Here is a 27,683-nt window from a genome sequence, read left to right as displayed (position 1 = left end):
CCCCGCCCCGGCGGCGGCTGACCCGGAAGCGTTCGGCAGGCGTCGGATTCCCCCCTCCCTGCCGGAGCGATAAGATGGCGGCGGTCTCCGTGCTGCAGGCGCCGAGCGGCGGCTTCAGCTTCGATAACTGTGCTCGGTGAGGCGCTGGGGCGGCGCGGGCTGGGATCGGCGGGAACTGGTCCCGGGGGGCAGCGGGGCCGCGGGTGGAGGTGAGCCCTCCGCTCAGGCCCTACTTTCCTCCCTGTGTTGTAGGAACTCCCTGCTGGAGGCCGAGCTGGGCCAGAAGGGACAGCGGCTGCCCGCCGCCCGCAAGACGGGCACCACCATCGCCGGCGTCGTCTTCAAGGTGAGGCGGGCGCCGGGCGAGGCCCTCCGGGGCTTGGCAGGGGGCCGGGCGGGCCCGGGGGCAGCTCCTCCGCCCGCAGGCCGAGGCAGGCGGGCGGCCGCCCCTCGCTCCTGAGCCAGGGCCGGGGAAGGGCCGCTCGGCCCCGCGGCGGCCTCGTCGGGAAGCGCCGGTCCCGCCGCGGCTGGTGCCGGAGGTTCCGCGCCTGCTGAGTCATTCTCGGCGTCCCCGGCCTCGGGCTGTGGGGAGCCGGTTCCTGCGGCCCCCATCCCCGGAGCTGCCCCACGCCTGGCAGCCCATCTCGGCGTCGGTGCTGGAAAGGTCCGCTTTGGAGATCGAGGCTTTGGGAATAATTTTCTCTTTCTGTAGGATGGCATAGTCCTCGGTGCAGATACGAGGGCAACGGAAGGAACGGTTGTTGCTGACAAGAACTGTTCAAAAATACACTTCATTTCCCCTAATATCTAGTAAGTGTTAAAACCGTTTATGGTGTAAACGGTATTGGTAATAGTATTGGGATTTTTAGTTGTGTCCTTTGCTCACAGCAGGTGTTAAGGTGTACTTTAAAATGATTAATTTATTAGCAAAGCTTGGGGATTTTTGGTATTTCATTTACACTTAAGCAGGCTATCTTGTGCCATGCTCTGAAAATATTAACCGTATGAGGACTTAATTTCCTCAATTTTCCAATGAGAAAACTTCTACTTGTTGGGTAAAGCGGAGAGTTATTTGTTTCCCCTGTCCTCCCCACCTTTTCCTGACTTGCTCATAATATTTTTCAGTTGTTGCGGTGCGGGAACAGCTGCAGATACTGATATGACAACACAGCTGATTTCTTCCAATCTGGAGCTCCATTCACTATCTACTGGACGACTTCCAAGAGTTGTCACAGCTAATCGAATGCTAAAGCAAATGCTTTTCAGGTAACAGAATGGGTTTCTTGTTTATTAACAATGCTGTGAAAATCACTAGACAATATTTAAGCTCCTGTGAGGGAGCACCCTTCCTCACCTTACTTAACCTTCATAACAAGACTTTAGGGAAGACTTAATAATTGCTGTCTGCTTCATAGGCTTTTGAACTGAGATGGAAGAGAAATCAAGTCTGTGGTGTTTTAGAGAATTGCTACTACAGTTGTGTTGCTAGTGTTTACATGGCAAAAATAGAAGGACAGTAGTTTAATAAACTATTGATCACACCCATGAAAACTGTTGTGTATCTTTGCGGTGAGATGGCTGGACCATTAATAATCTTGCAAAGTGCAAGGTTGTAAAATTGAGAATTTCATGTGTCTTGTAATAGAATCACTACTTCAAAATGTGTATTGTTTTGAAAAGAATAAAATGTTTAACCATTTGAAGCCCACAGCTGTTAATATAGAAGTCTGTCAGTGGTATAGTGAGATAATGAGTAAAATGGTTGGAAGTTGTACTGCAGTTGTCCTAAGATTTCATTTGATTGCTTGACTTATCACAAACAGTCGGTGGCAGTTGAACTTCCTAATGTGCAGCATGACGTAGAACATGCCCTTAGACTGAGGGCATACTCTCTAAATCTTTAAGTATTCCAGTATTGTTTAGTACTGTCTTTTGCAAAAGTAAAAAAATGCTCTTGAAAGAGAAGGAAAGAATGAAATGAGTGTCTTGAATTAGAGAGATTGTTCAAGCTATTGGAAAGTCTCCAGGAAGGTGAAATAAAGCAATGAAAAAATGCTTTGTGCAACCAAGTGACCAAGATAGATGATAGTAATTCAGCTTGGTTGCTTAATGCTGTATTGCTAGGCAGTTTGCCTTTTTTTAAGTGAGTCACAAACCAATAAATTAAGAAGTTAAAGCAGCCAAGAACATTCTCATGGGGGAAATGAAGGAATAAGTTTTCTCTGAAGTCTCTAAATAAAAACTTAATTGCAGATACAGGGATTTCATTTAAGGCTTGAAAACTAATCTGAATTCTCTCCCCGTTAGCACAAATGTATCATCTACCCTACTTGCTTGTCCAGTGCCGGTTTGTTCTGCTTGACACTGAAATATACCATATTTTAGTAAATGTCTTGGTTTAAACTATTGCTCATGGATAGTAAAAGTAGTCTTTCTATTATGGAGATGTACCTGGTATAATTGTGGAAAATTTCTCAAATGCATACTTTCTGTTAAAAAGAACTACAGATTTATTGTGGACTTTCAGATTCACATATAAACATTGGTCCTAGGTATCAAGGCTACATTGGTGCTGCCCTAGTTTTAGGGGGAGTAGATGTCACGGGACCTCACCTTTACAGCATATATCCCCATGGATCAACTGACAAATTGCCTTACGTTACCATGGGTAAGTGATACTCCCTCAGTATTGTAATACAACTGCCTCATAAAAAGGGTGAACATTTCAAATTATTATTTAAAGGGTTTTTTTTAACTTAAATTCCATTGTTTGCTGGGAGCTGTACAGACCTCAGACTTCAAAGATAAAGTTGTACCCATGTTTATAAGGCAGGTGCACTGTTCTATTTCTCTTCTAACACTTTAAAAACATGGGCCATTATGCTGTTTAAATCTAAGCTGCAAAAAAACTGGTATTATGAAAGTTGCTGTGTGCATTCCCTGACATACCTTAAAGCAAGAGAATTGTGGGATTCCCCAAAAGTCGCTGTAAAAAAAAAAAAATCCTTAGAAACTTCATTTGCAGATAGTCCTAACTCAAGGTTCATATGAAGTCTCACTTGGGGAATTACATTCTGCCTTAAACTTTTTTCCTAATGAAACTACAGAAAAGTGTGCTTTTCTTCTCCTTTGGGACTGTTGTATTTCTTGCTAAGTAGCAGCTGTATCTTACTCAAGAAGGTGGTTTGCTGTAGTGAAGCAACACCTGGTTTACTCATGACATATAATAATTCGTCTTAGCTACTGTACTGAGCTTCTCAATAAAGAAGTTTAATTCTGTCTGTTGCTGAGGTCATCTTGACGATTAGTAGCCCACTATCAGGTTAAGTGTTAGTACCCCAACTCTTCTGTCTATATAACATTATCTTTAATAGCAGTAATTTGAGCTATAGGTATATGCAGTTCTGTGTACATCTTGTTCAGTTTCGAGTTAGGGATTGTGATAATATTGAAGGCTGAAACCACAGATCTTTGCATGCTTTTTCGGATTTAGGTACTACACTGTCAAGACCAATTACAAAAGCAGTGTTCAGGATATGTTGTAAAATACAATCTTGGTAAATATATTCTTATTTGCTGTTTTTTCAACTATAAACAAGAATATGGGATAATGTGGAAATAAGTACTTTGTAGTAGTAGAATGCAATTCATAGGTAGCTTTTCTGCAGTGTCTTGTCTTTCTCACTTAACAAGCGGAAACATTGCTCCATTACTTCCCAGTTCTACAGAAGGAGGTGAAGAATACCTACAGGAGAGGAAGTTTTTAACTCCTCAGTGCTGCTTTGCAGTAGCAGTAATTTCAAGTTGTGAAGTGGCTCTTGAGCATACACCCTTTTACCTGTGATCCTGCTAAACAACTCAAAGGCCTCTTATGAGTATATTCAGGAAGACACTGTATCACAGAATACAAAGCCTTCATTCATCACTGATCTTGATTTGTGAATTTAACTTGTCATTCCTCCTATGTCTTCTAACTACTTTGCCCAGGTCCTCTAGATAAAATCATTTCTTTAGCTGTCTTGTTCTGTTTCTTACTGAGGGATGCTTGGAGAGTTCCTGTGGTAAGAATCCTGAAGTAATAAGCTTTGTGACTTGCAGGAAAGCCTTAGTGATCACCATCGTCCTCATTTTTTTTTTGTGAAGGGAAATAACACATGCATTGTTGAAGGGAAGGACACATGCATCTTGCAATATTATAGAACTTGCCCAGTCTTTGGCAAAGGTAGTATTTTCAATAGTAGTGTCAGCTTGTTTGATTAGTTCTGAATTCTTTTGTGATTTATAGGTGATAATCTGGGAGTAAAGGGTTAAAAAATGGTAAGAGATATTACTGAGACGCACTCAGTGTCACTGGTAAGAGATTAAACTAGTGCCTTCTGAGCTAATAATATTCTTGTACAGTTTCTTCTGTGGCTTTTAAGGTTGATGCCCTACTGAAAATATTGTATATATGAAAAAAGTAAAATTCCAAACATAGCCAGGGTTGCAATTATTTTTGCTCTCTGATCACTCAAGAAGGCACTATTGTTTCAGACTTGCATTTCATTTTGAGGACTTGGATGATTTTAAATGAAAGCTCGGGTTCAGCAGAGCTATGGAAGTGTAAGGTAGAGTCCAAATAAATATATCGGAAAAGGAAATTGATCTAAAAATGAACTGTGTCAGATTAGGGAATTGGATTCAGCCTATGTCTGATGCAGCTTTTATGCTCACTCTGATGGAAAGATACAATTTTAGTTAATCTTTTTCTGTTCGTGGTTGGCATTTCTAGATAAAACACCTACTTAATATATTCTTGGAAATGTTAAAGGTTTTTCTTTTTCTTCTGGATCTTTGCCCTACTGAAACAGTGCAGCTGTTAAACTGAATCATCTGGCTAACTGTATAATGAGAACTGTGATTAACTTGTGGAAATTCTGCAGAGGTGGTATTGGACCAATAGATGGTGCCATTACCTCAGGAACTGGCAAATTACTTACTTGGAAAGTGAAATCCGCGTAATAGTCATGTGATGTCATTGTTTAGCCTTTGATATATAAAATAAATGTCTGATTCTTATAATTGCCTTATATCCAATATTGTCATAAACTGTAAAACTATAACTGACTCTGTGCTGATAGCTGCTAGTAGTTGATTGCCTGAATAAAGTCACACAGTTTCCATTATGTACATGGTTACTTTTGTGCCTATGTTTTAAAAGCTTTAAAATGGGGCGTTTCTGAAGATCCTGGCCACTCCTCTTTCCCCCCACAAAAATAACATAGTAGCAGAATAAGTTCAGACAAGGAGGAAGTGGAATATCAGTGGTTTAAGTTAACTGTAGCTTAAACTTTGATTTGCTGTGAGCTGTACCAGGTCTGTGTCTGGTGGTTACATGTTACTTTTGGCCATGCTGTCAAACAAAGCCCTTCTTAGCATAAATGTTCTTTACCTTTCTACACCTGGTACACTGATACTTTCTCCTGTGACTCAGATATATTTTAGTAAAAAGATTAGCTTATGCATATAAATGAAGGATAGAATTGAGGCAGTAGAAAAGGTATCAAAGGTCAAATCAGAGATAGTAGCTGGAATTGTATTTTGATCTTATTTAGACTAATCTATTGTTTTGGTTTTTTTTTCCCCAAATGTTCTAAGGGCAGTTTATTAAATCAGGGTAGGTATTTTTGGCCACTTAATTTCTGGAAATTCAGTGTTAAATAGGGAAGGTGGTTGAGATGATGGGGTTTTTGTTTGTTTTAGTGTGCTAGATTGTGTTTTTATTTAACTGGAGTGTGTTTGTGGATGGACAGTGGTGTCCTCCCTTGCAAGGGAGATTTAAAAGATACTCAGTGCTTATTCAGGAGTGAAAACATCAAATTAAACTGTTTATGCTGACAAAGGACAAAATTGGATTTCAGCAAACGATGCAAGATTGTCTGATTGCTTGGCTTGTCTAGGAAAGCTTCTGGCCAAGACTTATAATGAAATGCATGCATAAAATTAAAGCACTTGAAGTCTGTAGTTCAGCTTTCGGAAACTGTAAGTATGTTCCAGTAGTCTCTAGTGGCTAAAGCTAGTCCCCTGGTACCAGTGTTGCTTCATATTCATAAATCAGCTCTTCATGCATTGGCAATGTCGTCCTGCAGAGCAAGCACTACCACTGCTGAGACTCAGCCCCTCAGCCAAGAACCAGGGTGAAAAATGATCCCAATCGATGGGGCTGTGGAGATCACCGAATTTTTACCTAGAATGAACAGCAAATTGAATAACAATGAGTGCATGTGAATAAATGCCCTGTCAGGGAGCCTTGACACTGATGGATTAGGAAGTGCTAAATGTTACTCTCTCAAGGCTCTGTACATCCTCCAGTGTGGCAGGCTGAGGTAGCAAACAGGTCCTTGGGTGATGAAAATGGACTGTGCTTAGCAGTAAGAAGTTGTCTTCAGTGAATGTTCTGCTAAAAAGATCCAGTTAATCTGTTATAGAAAAGCTACTGCAGTTGCAAAACATGGTGGAAATTATTGTTGGCTGGATTTTTTTTTTGCTATTTATCAGTAATTGTCTTTCACTTTAAATCAATACTGAAGTAGTACAACTGCTTAAGTAAAGACCAGATGGGATTTTTAAAGTGAGTTTATTACAGTTGAGTCCAGAAAATTTTTTGATAACTTAGTTGTGAAAACTTATGAAATGGCCAATGTTTCTTAAAGAAGGAAAAAAAAAATAATCTCATAACTTACCTGATTCATGCTAATTATCAGGCTGAAAAGCATTTGCCTCAGAAGATAGCTTTGCATCTCAGTTTCTGTAGTTCTTTATAATTTGTTGCACAATCAATATTTTTATATATTTAGATGCTAGATTAATACTTCCTGAATATTTGTTTCTAAAGCATAGCTTACTGAAAATATATGCAAAAGAAATTCTTTAGAATTGATATGGCATTTTTTTCTTGATGATTGTGTTTCCAAGGTTGAAGTGTAACCATTCATAGCAGTTAGTGGTTTTTAATCTGGCTGAAAGGTTTTTTCCTGAATGTTATGTAATACAAATACATGATGACACTACCAATTATACTTTAATTATTCTTATTGCTCCTACGCAGAACAGTTGTGAACTTCAACATTTAAAAAAAATTCCAACAAAGAAAATTTCCTATTTCTGCATTGGTTGTGTGTTGTTAAGATTCCAAACTAGTTATCTAAGATAAATATCTGGTTTAGTATCACTTTGCATCTGAACTCAGTTAAAGATGCTATTTAATGACCCATCATCTCACAGCTTTCCTGTGTGTTTTAATAGATTGAGGTTGAACTGCTACATCTTGGCAATGTTGACTCCTAACTGGTAGTGACTTAAATCTGTTGCTGTGTGCATGAGGTGGGAGCATCTATCCCTAATTAATGGATGGCGTTTTGCAATGTTTGGATTTTATCTTTCTCCAGACATTATGTTTGGGAATTGTTAAGCTTGTTTCTACATAAAGGCAAAAAGCAAGCTTGTTAAAAATGAATTATTGGTGGGCACTGAATACATGGACAAGAGAACAGCTGTTTCCCCACATACAAACAAGTTCTCCATAGACCCTTAATATCTAAGTTTTCTGTGCTTTTATAGGTACTGCAATAAGAAAACCATACTTCAATGTTTACTTAAGTTCACAGATTTTATTGCCAGCTCTCCTACTACAATGCATAGCTTTCATAACTACTTAGAACATTGTGGGGTTGTTTGGATCGTATGTGGAATTTGACAAGTAGAGGGAAGTCAGTGTAATTGGATAGTGAAGTTTGCAACTGTGCCTGTAAGCAACCGTCCACTCCTGGTTTTCTGCATTTCTGCATGGATGGTCAAGTGAGGGGGTTTCAGTCCACCAGCAGTGCAAATAGGTTTGAGGGGTTTTTCTTATTTAATGTGCTACAGGTGAATATATGCACATCATTAGTATTTTCCAAAACAGTTCATATTGCTGTTGTCAAACAGCAGATGATTTGTTTTGATGGAGAAACTCAGAAGTATACATCTACCTATGTATTTAAAACCAGTGTTTACATCTGGTGCTAGTAAGAGTGAAGAATTTTCTTTGTGCTATTTAAGATTACAAAAATCTGTTCTTTCAGAGAATGCTTAGCTGTGCTGTGAGACTTTTTCTTGGGCTCTTGTTTTAAATGCAAGCTTATAAAGCTTTATGTTTAGGATTTATAAGCAGTAGAGAAAAAAAACAAATGGGTTTATTCAGCTTTTCTATCTTTACTTCCTGTTCTGTTAGAATCTCCCTGGGATCTTGGTTTTCAGATGTAAATGTCTATGTGTAGGTTTTAATTAAGACTTTCAACAACTCTTTGAAACATTATAGGACTGTCTGCATTTATTTATTTAAAGTTGATATTAGATTTGGCATTTATTTGCATACTGGTAACATAGTGAGATAAAGAATTAAAAGTATAATTCTTTGTATAAAGGATTCATGTAATGTAACATAAGGTTTCTTCCCATTCATCTTTTTCCTTCTTTATAAGTCTACCGAGTTCTTGCCCATAGGTTCTTTTGAGAACTTCTTTTAAAAAGAAGCTGGAGGAATGAATCCAGTCTGAGCAATGTATGCGATTATTGCAATATTTGTGTTGTTAATTTTTATTTGTCAGAAGTTTTAAGAAATTAAGACCACTTCTTAGCTCAGTAGCTAATGTAGTAATTTGTCAGATACTACCTTTTATACTTTTTTGCACTTTTTTCTAATTTTCTTAAAGAACCCCTATCCAAGGGTAGGATTGTTTTCTAGTTCTGAGGCTTCCCATTCTGCTTATGGTAAGCCTTCATTTGACTGTAGGAAGAATGTGGTCCTAGTTTGAGACTGTATCCCAGATTTTTTCCCCTCTTTGTTAGAAATGTTCCTATGTCATTCCACAAGAAGAATTACTTTATGGTTCAAGGCCTGTATTTGTTTTGGAACATACCTTATTTTGACCTTGTTTGAAGTATCAGTAGAATTCCTTTTATTTGATATTCGTTCTGTGCTATCAGCTGTTTGTATCAGCAGTTCATTTCTGCTATTAGTTGCTTAAAAATCTTCTTTATTCCCAGTTTCAGCATTAAAAAAAAATGGAGTCATGTATTGCTTCAAGGTGTAAATGAATAGTCATTGCCTGTAATACAAGTACACACTTAGAGTGTCCTACTGCTTTTAGATGTGATGTATTTGGTACTGTAAAGGTAATGATCCTCAACCACAGCAATATTCTGTAACAGGAATATCTGTCATATTCATTGGGATTACCATGTTCATTGATTTGTGTCTGTAAATCTGCTGTTTCTACCCTTTAAATTTGATCTATAATTGGACCTCCTTAAATGGTTCAGATAAGGTAGTCTGTATTTTCTCAACAGTGTCACTGTCAGCTTCTCCTTTTTCATTATACATTCAGCAGACTTGATAAAATCAGCAGGACACCTCATTTGAAACTGTTTAATCGCTGCCTTTTTCTTTCACTAAACCATTGAGGTGGTCAAGCGATATACACAAATCATTTTAAATAGAAAATATGGCTTTCTCTGTGACCCAGCTAAACAGATAGCAGTATGCAAAACAAGTTAAAAAGTAATAAATGCCAAAAAATCTTCTAATTGGAGTAAAAAATTGCGGGTAACTTTATTCACTCCCCAAAAGTAGCGCTTTCTGAAATATGGTTAGGGCCATGGACAGACAAGATATCTTCCTGAAGACTCTCTGAACAAAGCAAGTTTACAGTTTCAAATAGTATCGTACTGCTTTTCGTATTAATTTACGGAAAACACATTTATAATGTCTGCAGTTACAGTGCTTTGGTTAGAGATGGCTTCTGTTCCATTACTACACTTGCACTGCATCCTTTAAGAGAAGCAATGTTAAACTCATGTTTTCATATCTGTCATTTTGTCTATTCAGCTGTTATTGTTCAGTGTAAAAGTAATGGCACAAAGTAAATGCATAATAAACTGTTTAAAAGTAGATATGGGAAAAAACCTGATGGCAGCAGCCAGCTACCCTATTACCATTGCTAGTTTACTCATCCCCATGCATAAAGGTGACTGTGCCAGGGCAGCTTGTTAAAGCAATCTATTCATTCTGAGTGTCTTAGTGTTAAGTGACATACCCTCTAACGTGGCCAGGCACAAAAGCGGGATAGGAGAAATGGAGGAGTAGGAATTGCAAACTGTGGCATTTGGTTAACTCTCTTTTTTCTAACCTCATTTTCATATCTTCATGTTCAAAATAGTAAAAAGAAAAAGGCTGTCAGAACGGGGACTGTGAGAAGACTGTGTACACTAGCTATAAATTCAGGAGTAAATTAGGTGCTGGACTTAAAGAGGGTAGATGCTTTAGAGTGTATCGTAAACTAAGGTAGACTTCAGTCTGGTTTGTGCTGCTGATATTTGCTACCTTTTTCTTGAAAAGAAATACTGTATCTAAATATACCGGCTAAATAAGTGTCCTAATTTTGTTACCATAGGTTCTGGATCATTAGCAGCTATGGCAGTATTTGAAGATAAATACAAACCGGACATGGAGGTAAGAAATTTTGTTCTAAAGCTCAGTGTTTCTTTCCTCAATTCTTGTGATTGTAAGAATTTAAGGAGTTTGAAGCTTTAAAAAAATTAAAACTGTTCTAGTTTCCCTGCACTTAAAAATGTACTAATATCAGCTTACTGCAGAGCTATAAGAGTTGGTGGGTACAATAAATTTGAGGAATTATAGCTTCTTGCAAATTTATGTATGGAAAAACTTCTGTGATTTGAGTGTAAGTGAAAGCTTTAAAAACATACAACTTGCTAATTATAGTTGACTTCAGGAATTCAGCAGCCCTTGTGTAGTCAATATTGCAAGTTTTCCCCCAATAGTCAGTCTTCTCTCTCTCAATCTTGAAAAGAGAATGCATGATTGTAAAAGCAACAAAAAAAGTTCAAGTAGTGTATGAAACCAATTAGATTTCCAGTTGGTTGGGTATGTTCAGAACTAGTAACTGCACTTTTAATATCTACTTAAGCTAGTTTTCAGAAGATTTATAAGGTTGTGGGTTGTTTGTTTTGGTGATCATCTTGATAAAAATTGAAAAATTGAGTAGTTCATTATAGAGAATCATTCAGGAGAGCTAAAAGCTGGAGTGTCATGAAAGATCAGAATAAGTTATTCAGTTATTTTTTATGACTGTATTTTTATTATCTATAGTATTTCCTTACACTTAACTACACCACATTTAGTGCATGCTAAACTAAACAGTGAAAAATCTAGTTATCTACAGACTATTGATGAAAAGAAAACCAAAACAATTAAAGGGCTTTCTGTGACCATATTTTTGTAAAATGCCTCAGTGATGTCAAGCCCTCTTTTAAACCACACTAATCTCTTCAGTCTTTCTGTGAATGCTCCTTCTCATTCCAATTGATTTAATTTCACAGTAAAGAATAAACTGAGAATTGAACACAAAATTGAAAATTGAACCCATTAGAAATTATTTGTAGCACCAACAGTTGCAATAATTTCAGCCTAAAATGCTGAAAACCCTATTTACTATCACTGAATAATGTGGAAAAGGAAAAAGTTGATTTACTTCAGAAAAGGTCTTCAGATGTTCCTCATCTTTGTACTGTAACTGCTGTGGGTCATTTCCTCCCCTTCAAATGTTGCTGTGACTGCAGTATATTTTCAGGTGATGATCCCATGAGTCAACTGAGTTCCTCTCTAAAATCAATTAATTAAATTTAAAACTTAGTGACGTGTCATACCCCGTTACATCTCCTGAAGAAATGTGATGTGTAATACTAGTTGATTTAAAAACAAACAAAACAACTTGTTTTGAGAAGTTTTCCAGTAGCTAAACTGCTGAAGAGTTAGTAATAAGCAATTTTCCAATTATTCCTGGAACTGGCTCTTTTTCTGTCAGTATATATGAAATAGTTGTAGGTGTGCAAAATTATGAAAATGCAGCAAGATCAGGATTCCTATGTTGCTGCAATGTTTTGGGCAATATCTGAAGACACTGGGCTTCTGGCCTTCAGTGTATTTATAAATGTTATCAGAAATATTGGAATATTTTTAATAGACACTCAAGTTTCTTCTGTAGATAGCATTACACTAGATGACTGATGGAAAGAACCACTACATAGAGGTAGACTCTTTTTCTTTTCTCTCCCCTCATGCTGCTGCCAGAATGAGAGAGTCTCTTTTTCTAGCCTCTTGTGTGACTGTGCACTTGGCATGTGTGCTATTCATACTGAAAACATGGACTACAAATCCTTGGAATCAACAGCTACAGTATAATAGTCTGCTTTCAAAGATACAAATGTCAAAGAGCTGTGCTATGAAACTAAAAATTTCATCTTATTCTCAGCTAGTTTTCAAGCTTGTATTTTAAGTCATTCTTTGTGTAAGAGCAACCAAAAAAGGCACCAAAAATTGGTAAATCTCCAACCTTTCCTATTTAGAAAGGTCATCCTAATTAAATTGTCTTCATACACAACCATAAATGGCAGCAGATATTCACTGTTATAACAAGCATGTAGAAATGCAGCCTACCAATTTGTTGAAATAGATACTTAGATCTTTGAGACTTGCATGCACCTTAACCCTTCCTTTGTTTTTACTGGATATTCTGTTACCTAATAACAATTTAGTCATTGTATTAACTAAACCAGCAAAGTTTCAGGTGATAAAGCTCAACTGTACTCTTAAACATGTTGTGTTCTGTTATGGCTGCCAGCTTAAAATACCTACCTTCTAAGTCAGATGTGGGTTTTTTCCAGTAAAGTAACAAAATAACAAATGCTATTTCTGTTGAAATTAAAACATTCCATCTGAAGTACACTATATATATATTTTTTACATAAAATTTGCTATGAAATGGCAATGATAAACTTAAAATTCCTGAAGATTAATTTAATAAAATGGGTAGAGGATTAATATTTTTCTGTCAAGATCAATACTGCTTTCTTTTGCACTAATTGTCAGAATATCTTGCTAGGGCTACTGGAGGGTAGTGGTGTGCTTCAAGACCATCACATCACAGAAAAATGATTCAAAGGCAAACTGTCCTGCACCCTCTGGTATCGACTTGCAAATTAGCATCTGGAATGTAATTAAACAAGCTTAATGAAAGTAGCAGCTGAATACTACTGGAAAAGACAATCAGCTTTTTTCCCTCTGATATATATTCTGTACTATTGAAGCTGATCACCAAACGCATCGTGTGAGCACAGTTAAAAAAAAATTAGCATTTATTTGAAGAATAGGAACTGTTTTTCATTCTGTTATGCTTTTGGCATGCACTGGTGTCCCATGAGAGCCATGCCACAGCAGATAGTGCACAATATTTATAAATCCATGACAGGCAATAATAGCAACTTGAAAAATTCTTTTGCTAGAATTTCAAGTTGAGAGCTGCCAAAAGCTGAGAGGATCAAATCTGCAGTGGCAGCTGCTGTGCCCTACAGTTAGAATCGTAGACTTTGAAGATGCTCAACTTAAAAAAAAAAAAAATAAAATAAAAAAAATAATAAAATAAAAAAAGACTGCAGGCTTAGCCAATTTTTGCAGGTTTCTAGAGCCCTGGCTCTCTGCCTTTTGAAGATGAGTTGCTGAAGCTTCTACCACTGCCTGAGGCATGCTAACACCAGCAGGATGTGTTTTTTTCCATAGACTTAGTGTGTCTTCAGATTTAAGTAGCACATGCTTTATCAATGCCAACTGTGATGGTCCTTTCCCTGGTTGCAATGCTGGGAGATGATCTTTACCCAACATCCTTCAGAGAAACTGCTAAGATAGATGGTGACGTACACAAGTGCCACTTCTGCAGTCTGATTTATGGAGGCATGTTTCATTATGAAGCAAGTGCTGGCCTCTAGAGGAACCATTATAGATTGCTGAAGATGTGAACACTTTCAGCCCTGAAGGCCTGTAGATGCTTCAAAAATGTAATGCCAAGCATCTAACTACTGTGGAACAATATTAATCTGTCATGTGGGCAGCTATAGATCTACTTTAAAAAACATAAGTGGAAGAACAGCACACCTAATAGTGTTTTGAGCTTAGATCTTTCATTGCAGCCAATTTTTCTTTCAATAGAGTTTCAGTAGAGTAGCCGCATGGTTTTTAAACCTTACAGTCAGATTTTGCAAATGCATTCATGCCTTCTGGTGTTAAACAATAGTAGAGACATACTGTGAGTCAGTGGATATGGAAACCAAGATCTGGGGACGAAATGTCTACAGTATTAAATGCTGGAATTCTGGGTTTATACTGTAGTTGTTGAATTCCTAGGGAGATTGCAGGGGGATATTATATATTTTATTCTGGTATTTGACTTTTGTTGTTTGAAAAGTAGAAGCTTTTTGTCTGTAGAAGAATTGCTTGATGTACAGTGAGGCTATCTTGTCTTCTGACAAGAGCTTCATGTTTAAGCAAGGAAACAGGCTGCTTGTAACTTCATTTCTTTTCTGTATTTCATCAAAACAGGTTTAATAAAAAGAGGATCCAAAAGGAAGAGAATTGGTAGAAGCCACGGAAAGCCCAACTATTGCAGGGAAAGGGAAGGAAATCTTTGTGTAATGAGTTCAGGGGCACAGAATAGATGGGAAAAAAATGGAAGGAGGTAGTCTGGCAGATATTTAATAATTATTTCTAAAATAGATCACCCAAAAAATGTGAGATTATATTTACAGTCACACCATTTTTTAAGTCTGGCAGGAAATCAAGTGGTACTGACTGAAAACAAAAATGCTCTGGAGGGGTAAGAACAGATTAGAAATAAGAGGGGGCTGTTCTGATCATATTCCACTTGGAATGTTGGTACTTTACCCTCCTGCAGCAGCTGTGCTGTCCAAAAAACTGCATCTTGCTCTCCTACCAGAGATTTGCACTCCTTCACCTGTTGGCCAGGTTTGCTTTTGTGATCATTCTGCAGTGATTACTTTTGCTAACTTGTTTGGTTTTGACAAATATGGGTTAGGGAGCAATCTTATGAGCAATTCAGCTGGCAGATTTGGGTAATCCTCTGTAAAAGAAGAAATGATGAGCAGACAGGAGTTAGAGGTAGTAACCTTTTTCAGTTAATAGTTGCAGCTGCCAGAGTAGGTGTGTTCACAAAGAAATTATAGGAAGGAAGAGGACTGGAAGTTGCAAAATGTGTAGACTCAGGCTCTTCTGGTCCACAGTTTTGTTTATGGCTTTGCTACTGATTTCTGAGGTATTTTGAGCTGCCCCATATCCCTAGAGTGAAGCAGCTGAGTCATAATGCTTTCCTCTGGATGCTTGATGTGTGTCTTTGCTGTATCAAAGTAAAAAGTAGTCTAAATGTAACTTTCACTGTGTACCTCTTATTTCAGTAAAAAACACATCAGGCACAGTACAAAATATTATGAAAACATGTCACTTTCTTCCATTTTTAAACAGCTGGCATACAGATCATTCAAATGTTTCTGTGCTCGTATTTCCTACTGTCCCTCAATATGGTGGTGGTATTTTTGTTTATTAACTACTGACAATAATACTGAGCTATTTTTGGAAACTGTCAAAACTCTCTAATCTTCAACAATAGTTGTCTCATCAGTCTTATTTAGCCTGCATCTGTGTGATTCAAGGCTCAAGAGCAATGACAAGCTGCATATGAATTCTGTATTCATTAGTGATGGTGATCAAAATGCCTGTGTCCTGGCCATAGGGCTCAGGTGTGGAAGTCTGCAGGCTAATCCCACCAGCTGACATTCGGAGGTTTAATGACTCCATAGGAAGGTGACCACTTGCTGGGAGGTTTGTCGGCTGAACTCCGACAGCAGACAATAGAGATCAAGCCAGACTATCAGAGTTAAGCTGGAGAGCCTGCCTGAGATACTTGAACCCCTGTTGGTGTCAAACACAGAGATTAAGTAAGTGGGGGGAAAAGAAAAAAATCTGACTCTGCGAACAAAAATAAGTACTTAGTATTTATGTGCTCTGTGTATCTGTTTATTTCATTACCCAGTGACAATAACTGAGACTGTTAGTGGCATATCTTTGCTGCCTTTTCTGACAGAGCTTGTGGTGATACAGATTTTGTGCTTTCCTTACATGCCTGTATTATTGTCTCCTTCAGAGACATGAATTTCTATGGGTAAATAGCAGGTGTTAGTGCATACAGTCATCCAGAAAATAAAGGCTTATCATGCTGTTTCTTATTTTTAGATTAGATTAAAATTATTCTATGGTAACCTGGTTTCTGCTTGACACATTGGACAGTTAGTACTGTTCTCATCATCTTTCACAGAATTGTGCCTTGGATTGATGTCCTTTGCAGAACCAATGTTAAACAGGAAATATGAGGCTGATTTAAAATGTGCTAGCTAGATGTGCTCTGGAATGGCTAGGATTACTGGAGAAGTGTTTTGAGGTGTGCTTTCTGAATATATCAAAGCACAATTTCTGTGCAGAAATCAGGTGGGAAACTGCCAACAATATCAGTCTGAGTTAACCAGTGACACCCAGTAGCACCTTCTTCTAGTTTTCTGTTTACAGACTATATTGAGGGAAATAAATTTTACCTTAGTTTAAATTGGGCCTTGCTGCATGACAAAGAGCAACAATTTCTTCACCTTTATGAAAGTAACATTTAAACTTTGTATGTAATAATGTAGACAAGCTAGTCAGAAGCAGGGCTCCATGTTAAGAGATCATTTCACTGCACAGGGTAGATGTAGGACAGGTAATTATTTTTGATGCATTTCTCAGGAGCAGGTGTTCCAGTTTAAATTGTTTCAGTTTGTATATCTCCCATAACTGCAGAACACAGGCAAAACATACTGGAAAATATTTCACATGGCACGAAGCCCAAGTGCCGCTCCTGTGGCGAGGGCTGTGGAGGCAGAGTGCAATTTCTGTCTGAGTAGGGAAGAGTGAATGGGAATGAGGTGGAGGGTGGGAGTCAGCCTGGGCTGTCTGGGGAGGTTCCCTCCCAGCCAATAAGCTTCATGGAGCATTTTGGTGTATTAGGAAGGAAATATTACCAGAGGGCCCAAGACTTCTTTTTTCCAAATAAAATGCTGACCTTCGTTTCCTTCCATCCTTTTTTCAGAGGTAAAGTAATAGTCCTATGAACAGAGATTTGCTTTATTTGAAGCCAGACATGTTATTGCTGGATACTCATTTTCTGATATGCAGTAATAATATATAGTAACTTTAATTGTTATCTTTTGCATGGTTTACATATTTGGCTACTTCCTGATAGTTAAGGTTCCATATGTTACTGTATAGTAATGTAGCTGTACAGAAAATTGAGGATATTGCACTGTCAGAGTAGAACTCGCAGCCTGGCAGAATTTACAGCTCTGTTACTGTTGAGCAAGTTCTTTTTGAGAATTGGTTCCCTAAAAAAAATGAACTTCACCCAGATATAAGAAGTGATGGATTAAATGAATTTTCATATTCATTCTTAGTTTGGAGTATGGGAAGAGTATTAAAAGAAATCCCATAGCTGTGAGAGGAGCTTGTAATTTAATTCTGTACCATTGGAAATATGTATTGTACTAATCTTCATGTAAGGAATGACATATAGGAACTAATGTTACTGAATAGTAGTTCGAATCATATAAGTTTCTTGCCTTGGCAGGTAATTTGGCATAAATTGTTAATGTAAATCCAGGTTAGTGGGGAAGATATTATTTTACTAAAAAAGATAAACTGCTGATTAATTCAGTATAGAACTCAATTACAAATTGAAAGTGTCTCTGCGGGACGCCAGTACCCTAAAGACAGCAGATGTTGAATTGATACTCCAGCATATTTCACACTGGTATGAAATATTAACATGGTTTATTATACTTGTGTGGTGTACAATATCAGAAAGGGGGAGGTGGTGATGAGTCTGGGCTTGCAGGCATCTACCATCAGAACATGAAAAACTGTAATCACTGAGAATAATAATAATAAGGGAAGAAGGTGTGTTTTATTTGAGAAGTTCTTGGTAGAAAACAGTTAGAAAAACATTTACTGACATATTGTTCACAACAAAACTGACATCAAATGCAGTAAAGAATTATTTATCTATGATTCTGTGATCTATTAATGAATGAATATAGGTACATTTGTGTAAAACCTCAAATTGCGGAGTTTTAACAAGACTGCTAGGTCAGTGCTATGCTCTGATTTCTCTTTGCATAATTTCCTGCCCCTGCTGTATTTGTGCTGAAGATTGCTACTTCCTAACAAAGCTAATTTTTCTGTATTTTTTGTGTAAACTAGGCAGCACATTAACACTGTGTTCATAATCCAGGGATTTAAGCCAGTTGGGGTTTTGTCTTTAATGTACTGTATTGGTGGTGGCAGCAGAGACAGGCTCCATAGACTTTGCATTTGAGAAAGTGCCCAGTGATGAACGGAGTAGTAGTGCAGTGGTGCAAGGAAACACAAGAATGTATGTAACAAACTGGCCTGTGCTTTTTTTTAAATTCTCTTTTAAATAGAAGTCTAGCTTTGAAAGCTTGCAGAGAAGTTAGAATTTAGACAAATGTATTTGAAGTCACCATTCCAAACAGAAGGCATGTTCCACAGCATTTGAATAGGATGTATTCTGGAGAGAAAATTCTAATCATATTTAATATTCTTTGAGTCCTTGACACTGTTGTGCAAATATTGAGTCATTCATTTGCCTTCCTGCAAGTGAATGAAAGTAATGTTTCAGAATTTGGAGCATTTCAGTTTCTTGTTAAATAAGGCTGTGGAAACAGAACTGGAAAATAACATGATACATGTTACCTTGATTTAAAATAACTTAGCTGTTTAACACACAAAGTAATAGAGTTAATTCACAGACCCCACCTGCCCTTTTGCTTTAGAAACTACTAAATTTCTGTTTATCTTAGTCTTTAAGAGCTGTTCAGTAAAACTAAATAAACTTGTGTATAATATTGGAAGGCATATTCTTCTCTAGATTTAAGTTTTTTCTTTAGAGCATACGTGATTCTGAAATAGCGTATGGTTGAAATTCAGCAGGATGGAGGCGATGCTGTCTTTATACCTATACAGGCCACAGTTTTAGTCCTAGGTATCTTTGATATCTTAATTTTTCCATCATGTACTGGGAATATTCAGATAATTTCTGCCCATTCTTCTTCATGCACTCTGGTGATTGTTCTCAGGACCCATCTTTCTGTTTTACTGCTCCATGTCTCCCAGATGCTGCTAATCTTACAGATTGTGATTTTCATAACTCCTTTGCCTTTGGTGTGCTTGTTCCTTTAGTTCTTTCTACTTGCAACTTCTATCTTGTAAATGTTTCTTTGTGCTGTGGTCATTTGGCATGTCAGTTTAATCCTGTTTGCTACGATTTGGAATCCTGATTCTACATATTCATCACACATCTCTCTTTTAATAGCCTGTCTTGCATTCTTTGGACTGTTAAATCTCAGCATTCTGCCTCTAACTTTTTATGACTTTATGGAGTACAAACAAAAGATAGGGGAGAGCTAGAAAGACTGCCTACTTTAAGTTCCATTCACTGGCTCAAAGATGAGAGAAAAGCAAACTATTTTGATTGTAGCTAGGTCTATTTAAAAAAAAATTATGAAACAAGGTATGTCATTCATCTGCTTATGAGGTACTACTTGAAATGCATACTCTTATTTTTTTTTGGTGAAGACTTGTAAAACCCAAGTGGTTTAAATTACATGTGCCAGCTCCTTTCCAGCTTCAAAAAGTAGCCAAAACAAATTCATTCTCACTAATGGAGTCTTTCAACCTCCCCTGACAAGAAAAAAAAACGAAGTACTTTGCTTCTCTTTTGTTATCTCTTTGGACTTAGCCAGCAGATTTTAGCATTGCTTCCAGTTACATATTGATCTCTACCACAAGTTCTCCCAACAGGCAGACTTACACATCCTCTCACATGTTGTAGTCTGATTACTCTTCCAAAGTCTAATTATGCTTCTGTAGGTGCTTATGTCCTTCAAGAGGTATCACTTTCCTAGCCCCAAATTCCCAACACTCCTTTATAGATTTATTTTTTTAGTATCATTGTCCTTCCTGAAGCTTCTGATTTTTTTCTTTTCCCTTCTCTTCCCACATGAGTCTTGTGGAGTCTCAAAGTAGGATCAACTTTTTACATTATATAATTGGAATTCTGTTATATAAATTTTATTCTGTTGTAAAATACAGTTATAAGTATTTGAATTTTTTATTTTTACAAAAACTGTTACTATCATATTCATTCTATACTAATATTCATTGTGCACTATATTTCAAATTTTTGATAATACTTACTAGTGGAGAACTGCATTACGTATCGCTATCTAACAGCATACTGGTGACCTGCAGAAGGTATTCATTTCACTTTGGTAAGGATTTAAAAAAAAATAATCCTTTCTACAGTTTTTAAGTCTGGAAAAGGCATCTCTTGTTTAACTTGCTTGCAAAGTTACAAAATGTTGAGGAAATAATATTCACAAAGCTGTTCCAGCTGCTCCCTTTACTGCTGGAGGCATAATGATAAACTTGTTTAAAAGCTATTAGTAAAGACAGCATTCATATGATGTAGAAATATGCACATCTTCTGTAGGAAAGTCTCTCTTCTTTCTTCCTTCAGTAGCATTTGAAATCTAGAAATTGGTTAAGTGAGAAGAGAAACTTGATTCAAGTCATATACAAGAGTAATGTGTAAAAGTTCCTTATTGGTGCTGTTTGGGACTTGCAGCATAGCAGCTGTAGAGAGGTAATCTATCAGTTCTTGAGTGTCTACAAAATGCAACTCTCTAGATAACAGGTTTAAAGTAAAGATTTAATACAGGCTCTATCTACTATGATGTTGCAGTGACAGTTTAAAACTCATTCTCTAAATCTCAGCAGACTTTATAGCTAGCAGTGGGCCCATATAAAGCTTAATGGCATTACAACACATAAATCATCTTTTAAAGATGCTACCAGTAGCACCAATATTAAATGCAGACAATTGTCTGTGTTATAAATAATTTATCAAACACCATTTCAGATTAGCCTTCCATGCTGAGTTATTTATTTTAGCCTTTACTGTACTATTCCTAAGACACATTTTGAAAGATCCATTACTGGTCACTTTAATGAACTTGGGGGTCTGGTTTTCCCCCCTCAAGCACTATGGTACATCTGTGGTGACCATTACACGGCTGATCTGGACCTCTTTGCGCCTTTTACAAGTGCTGCCCATTTGTCATGTAGTGGTAAATGGAGTTGCACATTGGAGTCCTGGGACACATTGTGTGATGTGGTGATGGAGACAAACAGATAGCTCTATAAAGTGCTGCTTGTCACAACTGACTTGTATTACAGTGCATCACTCTTGCTGTAATCTCATTTAAGAAGCAGCGTGGACCCGAGAGAATGATATTCCCAGTTAGCTTGGTCTTTGCAACCGTAAAGCAGGAAGTGCTCCTTTTATATACTCTGAACTTTTAGGGTTTTTTTAAGATTAATTATTACAGTGACTCATTCATGCCCCTGTACTTAAGACCATGTCAGCACTTTTCATGCTAACCCCCTATTTTCTGATTGTAAAATAGCAGTCCTTGCTAGAACTGCGTGTGCAGGATCTCTATCAAGGAATGTTGTGGGGTCTTTTTTCTTGTGGCTATTCTGGTCATCTTTCTAAATAATGAAAAGAGGAGGAGGAAACAGCACTGAAGCAGGGTTTTCTAAAATTAAAACTATTCCAGGTTCATGAACTAGGCTGCACTGCACGAAAGAGACGAGATTACATTTTAGACTTTCTCAGTGTAGTGGATGCCTTCGTGCAGTTACAACTGAGCTCTACTGGCTGTATTGGATATTTTTAGACCTATTTTGATAACACTGGGTTGATTTATTTCCTTTTTAAAATGTAATCTAATTTAAATTAGTGAGAGGGCTCTGCAATATTTACATTGTTGTCTAAAAAAGATAAAATTAGAAGGGAGAGGGGAACAAATATCCACTAAGCTGCTTTAGTTTTCCTAAGCTGCAGTGCTTTTCTTATACTAACACTTGCATAATAGCTTAAAATTATTCTGGCTTTGCTACTGCTTAATTTTTAAAAGATAACCTATACGTTCTTTTTTATTTTAGTATATTTACTTCCACTATAGTACTAAAATACCCTTAGCATACAACAAATCAGAAAGTAGTCTTCTATCAGTTGAATGAGGAAATACTTGCTTTTCAGAGTTTTATTACCAAAAACACTGAAGAAAGGTACAGGAATTATTTTTACAGCATGGCTGTATTGTTCTAGTCAGCTTGGTAGAAAGTGTAATTCAATTTTTTTCTTTCAAGAGTATACTAATGAAACTGGGAGTGAAATAGGAATTTATGCTGTTTCTATAGTTTACTGAAAAAAATGCCCCCCTCCTGGTCAATACCTTAATTAAGCTGTTAGGACAGGAATACTGTTATTAACAAGCTCTTTTAAGAGGGCCATCAGAGAATGCAGAGTATGCACTGGGAGCAGACGTGACTGTAGCTGAGCTAATTTTGGGCTCCTCTTCAGCTGCACTTGTACACTGGGGCTTCTGCAGCTGCTGTCTGCATCAGGGGTTTGAGGAGCGGGCTGTGGATCTTAGCATCATTATTTTCATGTGGCAGGATAGCGGTGGAGACACCGAGGCCTTTAAAATGAAGTAAATCTTAAAAAGCTGCATTTATTGAAATCGGCATTGAACATTTGCTCTTCAGTTCATGATGTCTAGTGGCAGAAGATTATTCAAAGGTGTGAAATACCAGCAAAGCAGTGATGAGTGATGAGGGTAAACTGAGCATTCAGTTATGATCGTGTTGGGCTAGCTGAGCAGCAACTGCCGTAAATGACTTGAGGATAAAACAGAGTCCAAATTTTTGTGTTCATAGATGTGTTTGAGTCTTTCTTCACTGGAACAGGCATGCTCTAGTCACAGTTTTCATACCTTTGAGAAAAATTAAGGTGTCTTATGTGCTCTGGTATGTACTCAGGAGGCTACTGAAAAGATTACAGTGTCTGTGTGTGTGTGTAGAGAGACGGACACACACAGCCTGTTTTCTTGCATTCTGACACTTTCGCCAGGTGACTGGAGCACTAGTGCTTCCTCTTTACAGGCTTCAGGGGAGCAGAGGGTGCAGGACATGTCCTTGTTGGTTTTGTCTCTCTTAATGGGTAATACAGAGCTATGGGAAGAGGTGCAGGACAGAGGACTTGACCCCCCATGCTGAATTGTGGGGCTTTGTCAAGCTGTAGTGTCTTGTAAGGACTGGCATGTGTAGGTACTGAGATCAGATCCCTGTAGCTGGTTTCTACAAGATATAAAATGACACATCAAGAAAGTTGTTTTGCAACACTTCTTCATGCTCACCATCTTTAGTTGCAGTGCAAAATTAAGGGTTTACTGGCTGTGTCAGATTATTTATAATAGCACTGGATCTCGTCTGTGATACTTGGTAAGCTGCCTTTGAAATAAAAATAAGCCCTGCTTGGGAGCTGTAGAGGGAGCCAGCGCAGCTGTAATAACCTCCTCTTGTCTAGTAAAGGCTGTCAGGTGTATCAAAACTTGTATTTCTGATGCTTTCACATCGACACCATTCATGCATTTTATTGGGGGGGTATGAAGATGATTACACATCTGTTGTAATACTTTAATGGAGAGTTTGATGAATTTGAAATTTTTCTTGAAAAAGGCACTCATCTGAATGTTACTTGTGTTTGTGTGACATAGATGCTATCGCACTTAGTTTCAAGCTATTTAGACAGCTTCCAAAGAGTAAATTTCTCACAACTAGGTGCAGCATATGTATTTCAGCAGCTGCATGTTTGCCATTTTAAAAGAAGGTAGATATGCAACACCTGCACGAAAGCAAACATTAGAACTTTTGCAGGATTCGTGCATGGTTTCAAAGCAACAAGAATAGGGAGCCTTATTTCCTGTTCTAGTTTTCTATTCTAGTTTTGTTGCAAATACAATTCTACTAGTTGTACAAAGTAATTCAGAAATATACATGCTTTTGAAATATATAAATACAGTATGCATTAAATGAACTATATTAAATATCTATTTTGCTTTAGTTACCTATGGAATTTCTGAAGTGTACAGCAGAAAATAAACTAGCAAATTTTCCATTTTTTCACTTAAATGGTAAGCACTGAACTACAAATTGCAGTATTTTGATAGAGGTACCTAGTTTGACCAGTATTTTCAGCAGGTTTCTTTAAATTCTCTGCACTTGTGTTCAGGACTGGAAGTAAAAATATTAGCCAGCTACAGTTCAGTACAGAGCAAGGCTGCTTTGCCACACAGTTACTGTTAAGATGAGCTGAACAAATTTTGCAAACCAAGCTAAGTTACAGTATCATAGAAATAATTTTGCTACTACAGACTATGATTAAATAGTCCCTATGTAGGGAAGGGATAGGCCCTATGTAACTAAACTAGTATGAATCTTTAACTTGTATGCAGCTGTTACACAGAGGGTACCATAAAGAACTTGTACCCATGCGCAAAAGCCTGGAAGATAAAAATTTGTAAAATCTATTTTCTCCAGTCATTAAGACAAAAGTCTTAATTTTGCTTCCTTGACTGTCTTTACTAAGCGTGATCTGTGCTGGGGGGTGGTGGATCATGAGCAGGATAAAAGGTGGTCCCTATAGATAGTCCCACTGCTCAGAACTGGTGTTAATGCTCTGCAGTACTTTGATTAAAAAGGTGCTGGTATCTCATTTATTGTTCTGAGACCTCACAGCTTCCACTGTCACACAGACAAACGTTTCTGTGAAATGCCAACACTTGTGCAATGACAGCTTTTTTAACTTTTCCAGGAAGAGGAAGCCAAACAGCTTGTGAGAGATGCCATTGCAGCTGGCATATACAATGATCTGGGCTCTGGCAGCAACATAGATATCTGTGTAATAAGCAAGAACAAGTTGGATTTTCTCCGTCCATATGATGTGTCCAACAGAAAGGGGGACAGGTTAGTATTCCTGAAACTGTGCCTTATCCACGTTCTTCCCAGCAATTCCCATTTTCCATAATACTGAATTTTGTCAGAGTAATCTCTAGATCTCTTTACAAATTTCAACTAAATAAGAAAACAAAATTAGTGGCTGTACCTGCAGCTGAGTAGAGGCTGCTAGTGGCACATACAGATGTGTGAAGGAAACAAATGAATTGCTTACCTGCCACAGCTTTACCATGCCAAGAGGCTGCTCTTGAGTTCCAGGCAGTTTGAGAAAGGAATCAAGTGTCACATTTGTGACTGAGTAGGTAACTTGAGTGTCTTTTGCTATCAGGTAGCAACATAGTCTTGTTCTGCCATGTTCTTGCTGAAATTTGTGTGGTGTCAGAAAGACTAGTGGCATCACTGTACCCCCTGCAGTTCTGCATAATCTGAGCATGGGGATTTGAAAAAGCAGTCTCAGGCAGCACAGCCTGTCATTAGCCACTATATACAAACTCACTGCAGGACAAAATGAAAAACCAAGAGAAAATGCCACAACTCTAGCCTGTGACTACCAGATCGTGTTTTATTCTATTTCTAGAGACCCCCTCTAGCCAGTGGCTGGAAAACATGCCCTATGGTGGATTTTTAAGACAACACAGACATTGCTTTGATCATAGAATCATTTAGGTTGGAAAAGACCTTCAAGAGCATTGACTCCAACCATTAACCATGTCCACTAAACCATGTCCTGAAGTACCCTGTCCACTTGCTTTTTTAATATCTTCAGGGATGGTGACTCAACCACTTGCCTGGGCAGCCCATTCCAATGTTTGACAACCCTCTCAGTAAAAAAATTTTTCCTAATATCTAACCTAAATCTCCCTTGCCTCAACTTGAGGCCATTTCCTCTTGTCCTATCTCCAGCCACCTGACAGAAGAGACTAATGCCCACCTCACTACCACCCCCTTTCAGGTAGTTGTAGAGAGTGATAAGGTCTCCCCTCAGCCTCCTCTTTTCTAGACTAAACAGCCCCAGTTCCCTCAGCTACTCCTCATAAGACTTGTGCTTCAGGCCCCTCACCAACTTGGTTGCCCTCCTGAACATGTTCCAGCAACTCAATGTCTTTCCTGTAGTGAGGGGCCCAAAACTGAACACAGTACTTAAGTGTTGAGTGTTAGAGGAGCTGGCAAATTTTAATTCTGAACACTCAGATATGTTGCTTGGTGAATTACATTGCCTCATCAGGGAAATTACAGCCCTCAAGGCAGCTAAAGGATTGATTTTGCAGTATGTACTTTTATGCTATGTGTAATGAATTGTGCAACTTCCCAATCCACTGCCAAAATAGTAGAATTTAAAGAAATTGCTTCTTCCCTTCCTTTTAAGGTAGACACTGTGGCCAAAGCCACAAAGAATTGCACTGCTCCAGTTAAGGTCTTTTTGGATTTCTTACTGTACAACTCCATAAGCATGACACTTCATTCTGAGCAGAAATGTCTATTGGGAGTCAGCTAGGAGAGTTTTTATTTCACATTTCAAGTGAGATTTTAGATTCTGCTCTGTAAATGGGTGAAAAGGTGACAACTCATTTAGTTGGATGCAGTTAAGATTTCACAAACATGTCCTGATTACTAGCAGACTTTGTGTTAAATGTTAGCTAATTTTAGCACAGAAATCCAAAGCTAGTACATTGGTGAAATTATTCTAGAGTTGCAAAAAGTAAATAAATTGCTTGTTCTTTGAGTGACAGTGCACAGCAAGAATGTCCTATGCTATAATAAGATCACACTTATTTCTATAAAGTAACTTTTTTTAAGTCAGTATGTAAACTAGCATTTTTAGGAAATCTGAACCCTTACCAGTTATTGCAATCAGTCTAGATTTCTTCAGTAAGCACAGTTCCTTTACTTACTTTGGACTTTTACAGGAAACTTCTAGAGAAAACTGATTAGTTCTAAAATTGTGCATGAGACTTTGCCTATGTAGTACCATCTTCCAGCTTAATTTTCACCTATTTCTTTAACAGGTATGGTAGATACAAGTGTGAAAAAGGAACTACTGCTGTTCTCACAGAAAATGTAGCACTCCTGGAAATTGAGGTTGTGGATGAAACAGTACAAACCATGGACACTTCCTGAACCATCATACACAGCCCTTCTGTGTCACTGGAGCCCAGCACTAGTTATGTTTAGAAGCCTTGCAGCATCAAGAGAAATATGCAGCTGATACAGAATAAAGAGGGTTCTGACCATTCTCCTAATTAGTGTTTTTACATGGTGCTCATTTCTTTTGCTGCTTTTCCCTTCTTACAGTGTTGAAAAGGTAAGGCTCATGCAGAACAGAAGTGCAGCCTCTTCCCCACTCTTTTTAGTGCTGTGGGCTTTACCCTAAAAGATCTGTATTAACATGTGGAAGACAGCCAGGCTCCTGGAGCAGATACCAAGCATTGTACTGTCATTTGGGGCAGAAAAAGCACTAAGCACAGCAGCTGTTTTGTTGTTTTACTCCAGGAACAAAATAGCAAGAGTAAAATTATTGGGCTTGCACATAATGTGATGAGTTTTAATTTAACATAATGTTCTGTTCTTGATGGATACATACCAGATAAAGAAATAGTAGGAAAAGGGTGAGTACTGGTGGTTCTGAACTGCTGACCTTGATCTCAGCAGACTGCTTCTACCTATGTTACTGCAGGGAAGTAACACTGGTTATTGTGGGATGTTTAAGTTAATTCTTTACTGCTCTCTGTGGATAGAGACAGGATGTGGCATAGGTCCAGCCTCCACACTGGTA

The 27,683-nt window shown here is 38.0% G+C and overlaps 1 protein-coding gene across 1 annotated transcript; it reads left to right on the top strand.

Moving 5' to 3' along the window:
• Positions 1-27,150, top strand: PSMB7 (proteasome 20S subunit beta 7). The gene is made up of 8 exons (XM_075055477.1): positions 1-136; positions 253-346; positions 713-810; positions 1,126-1,266; positions 2,553-2,668; positions 10,473-10,531; positions 24,768-24,919; positions 26,917-27,150. The coding sequence occupies exons 1-8, from the start codon at positions 75-77 to the stop codon at positions 27,026-27,028; spliced, it is 834 nt and encodes a 277-aa protein (XP_074911578.1). The 5' UTR covers positions 1-74; the 3' UTR covers positions 27,029-27,150.
• Positions 27,151-27,683: the final 533 nt, after the last annotated feature.

Source organism: Buteo buteo, chromosome 23 (genome assembly GCF_964188355.1).
Source record: "Buteo buteo chromosome 23, bButBut1.hap1.1, whole genome shotgun sequence".
Lineage (NCBI taxonomy): Eukaryota > Metazoa > Chordata > Aves > Accipitriformes > Accipitridae > Buteo > Buteo buteo.
Note: the sequence above shows the minus strand (reverse complement) of the source record. Positions and strands in the feature narration are given on the sequence as shown.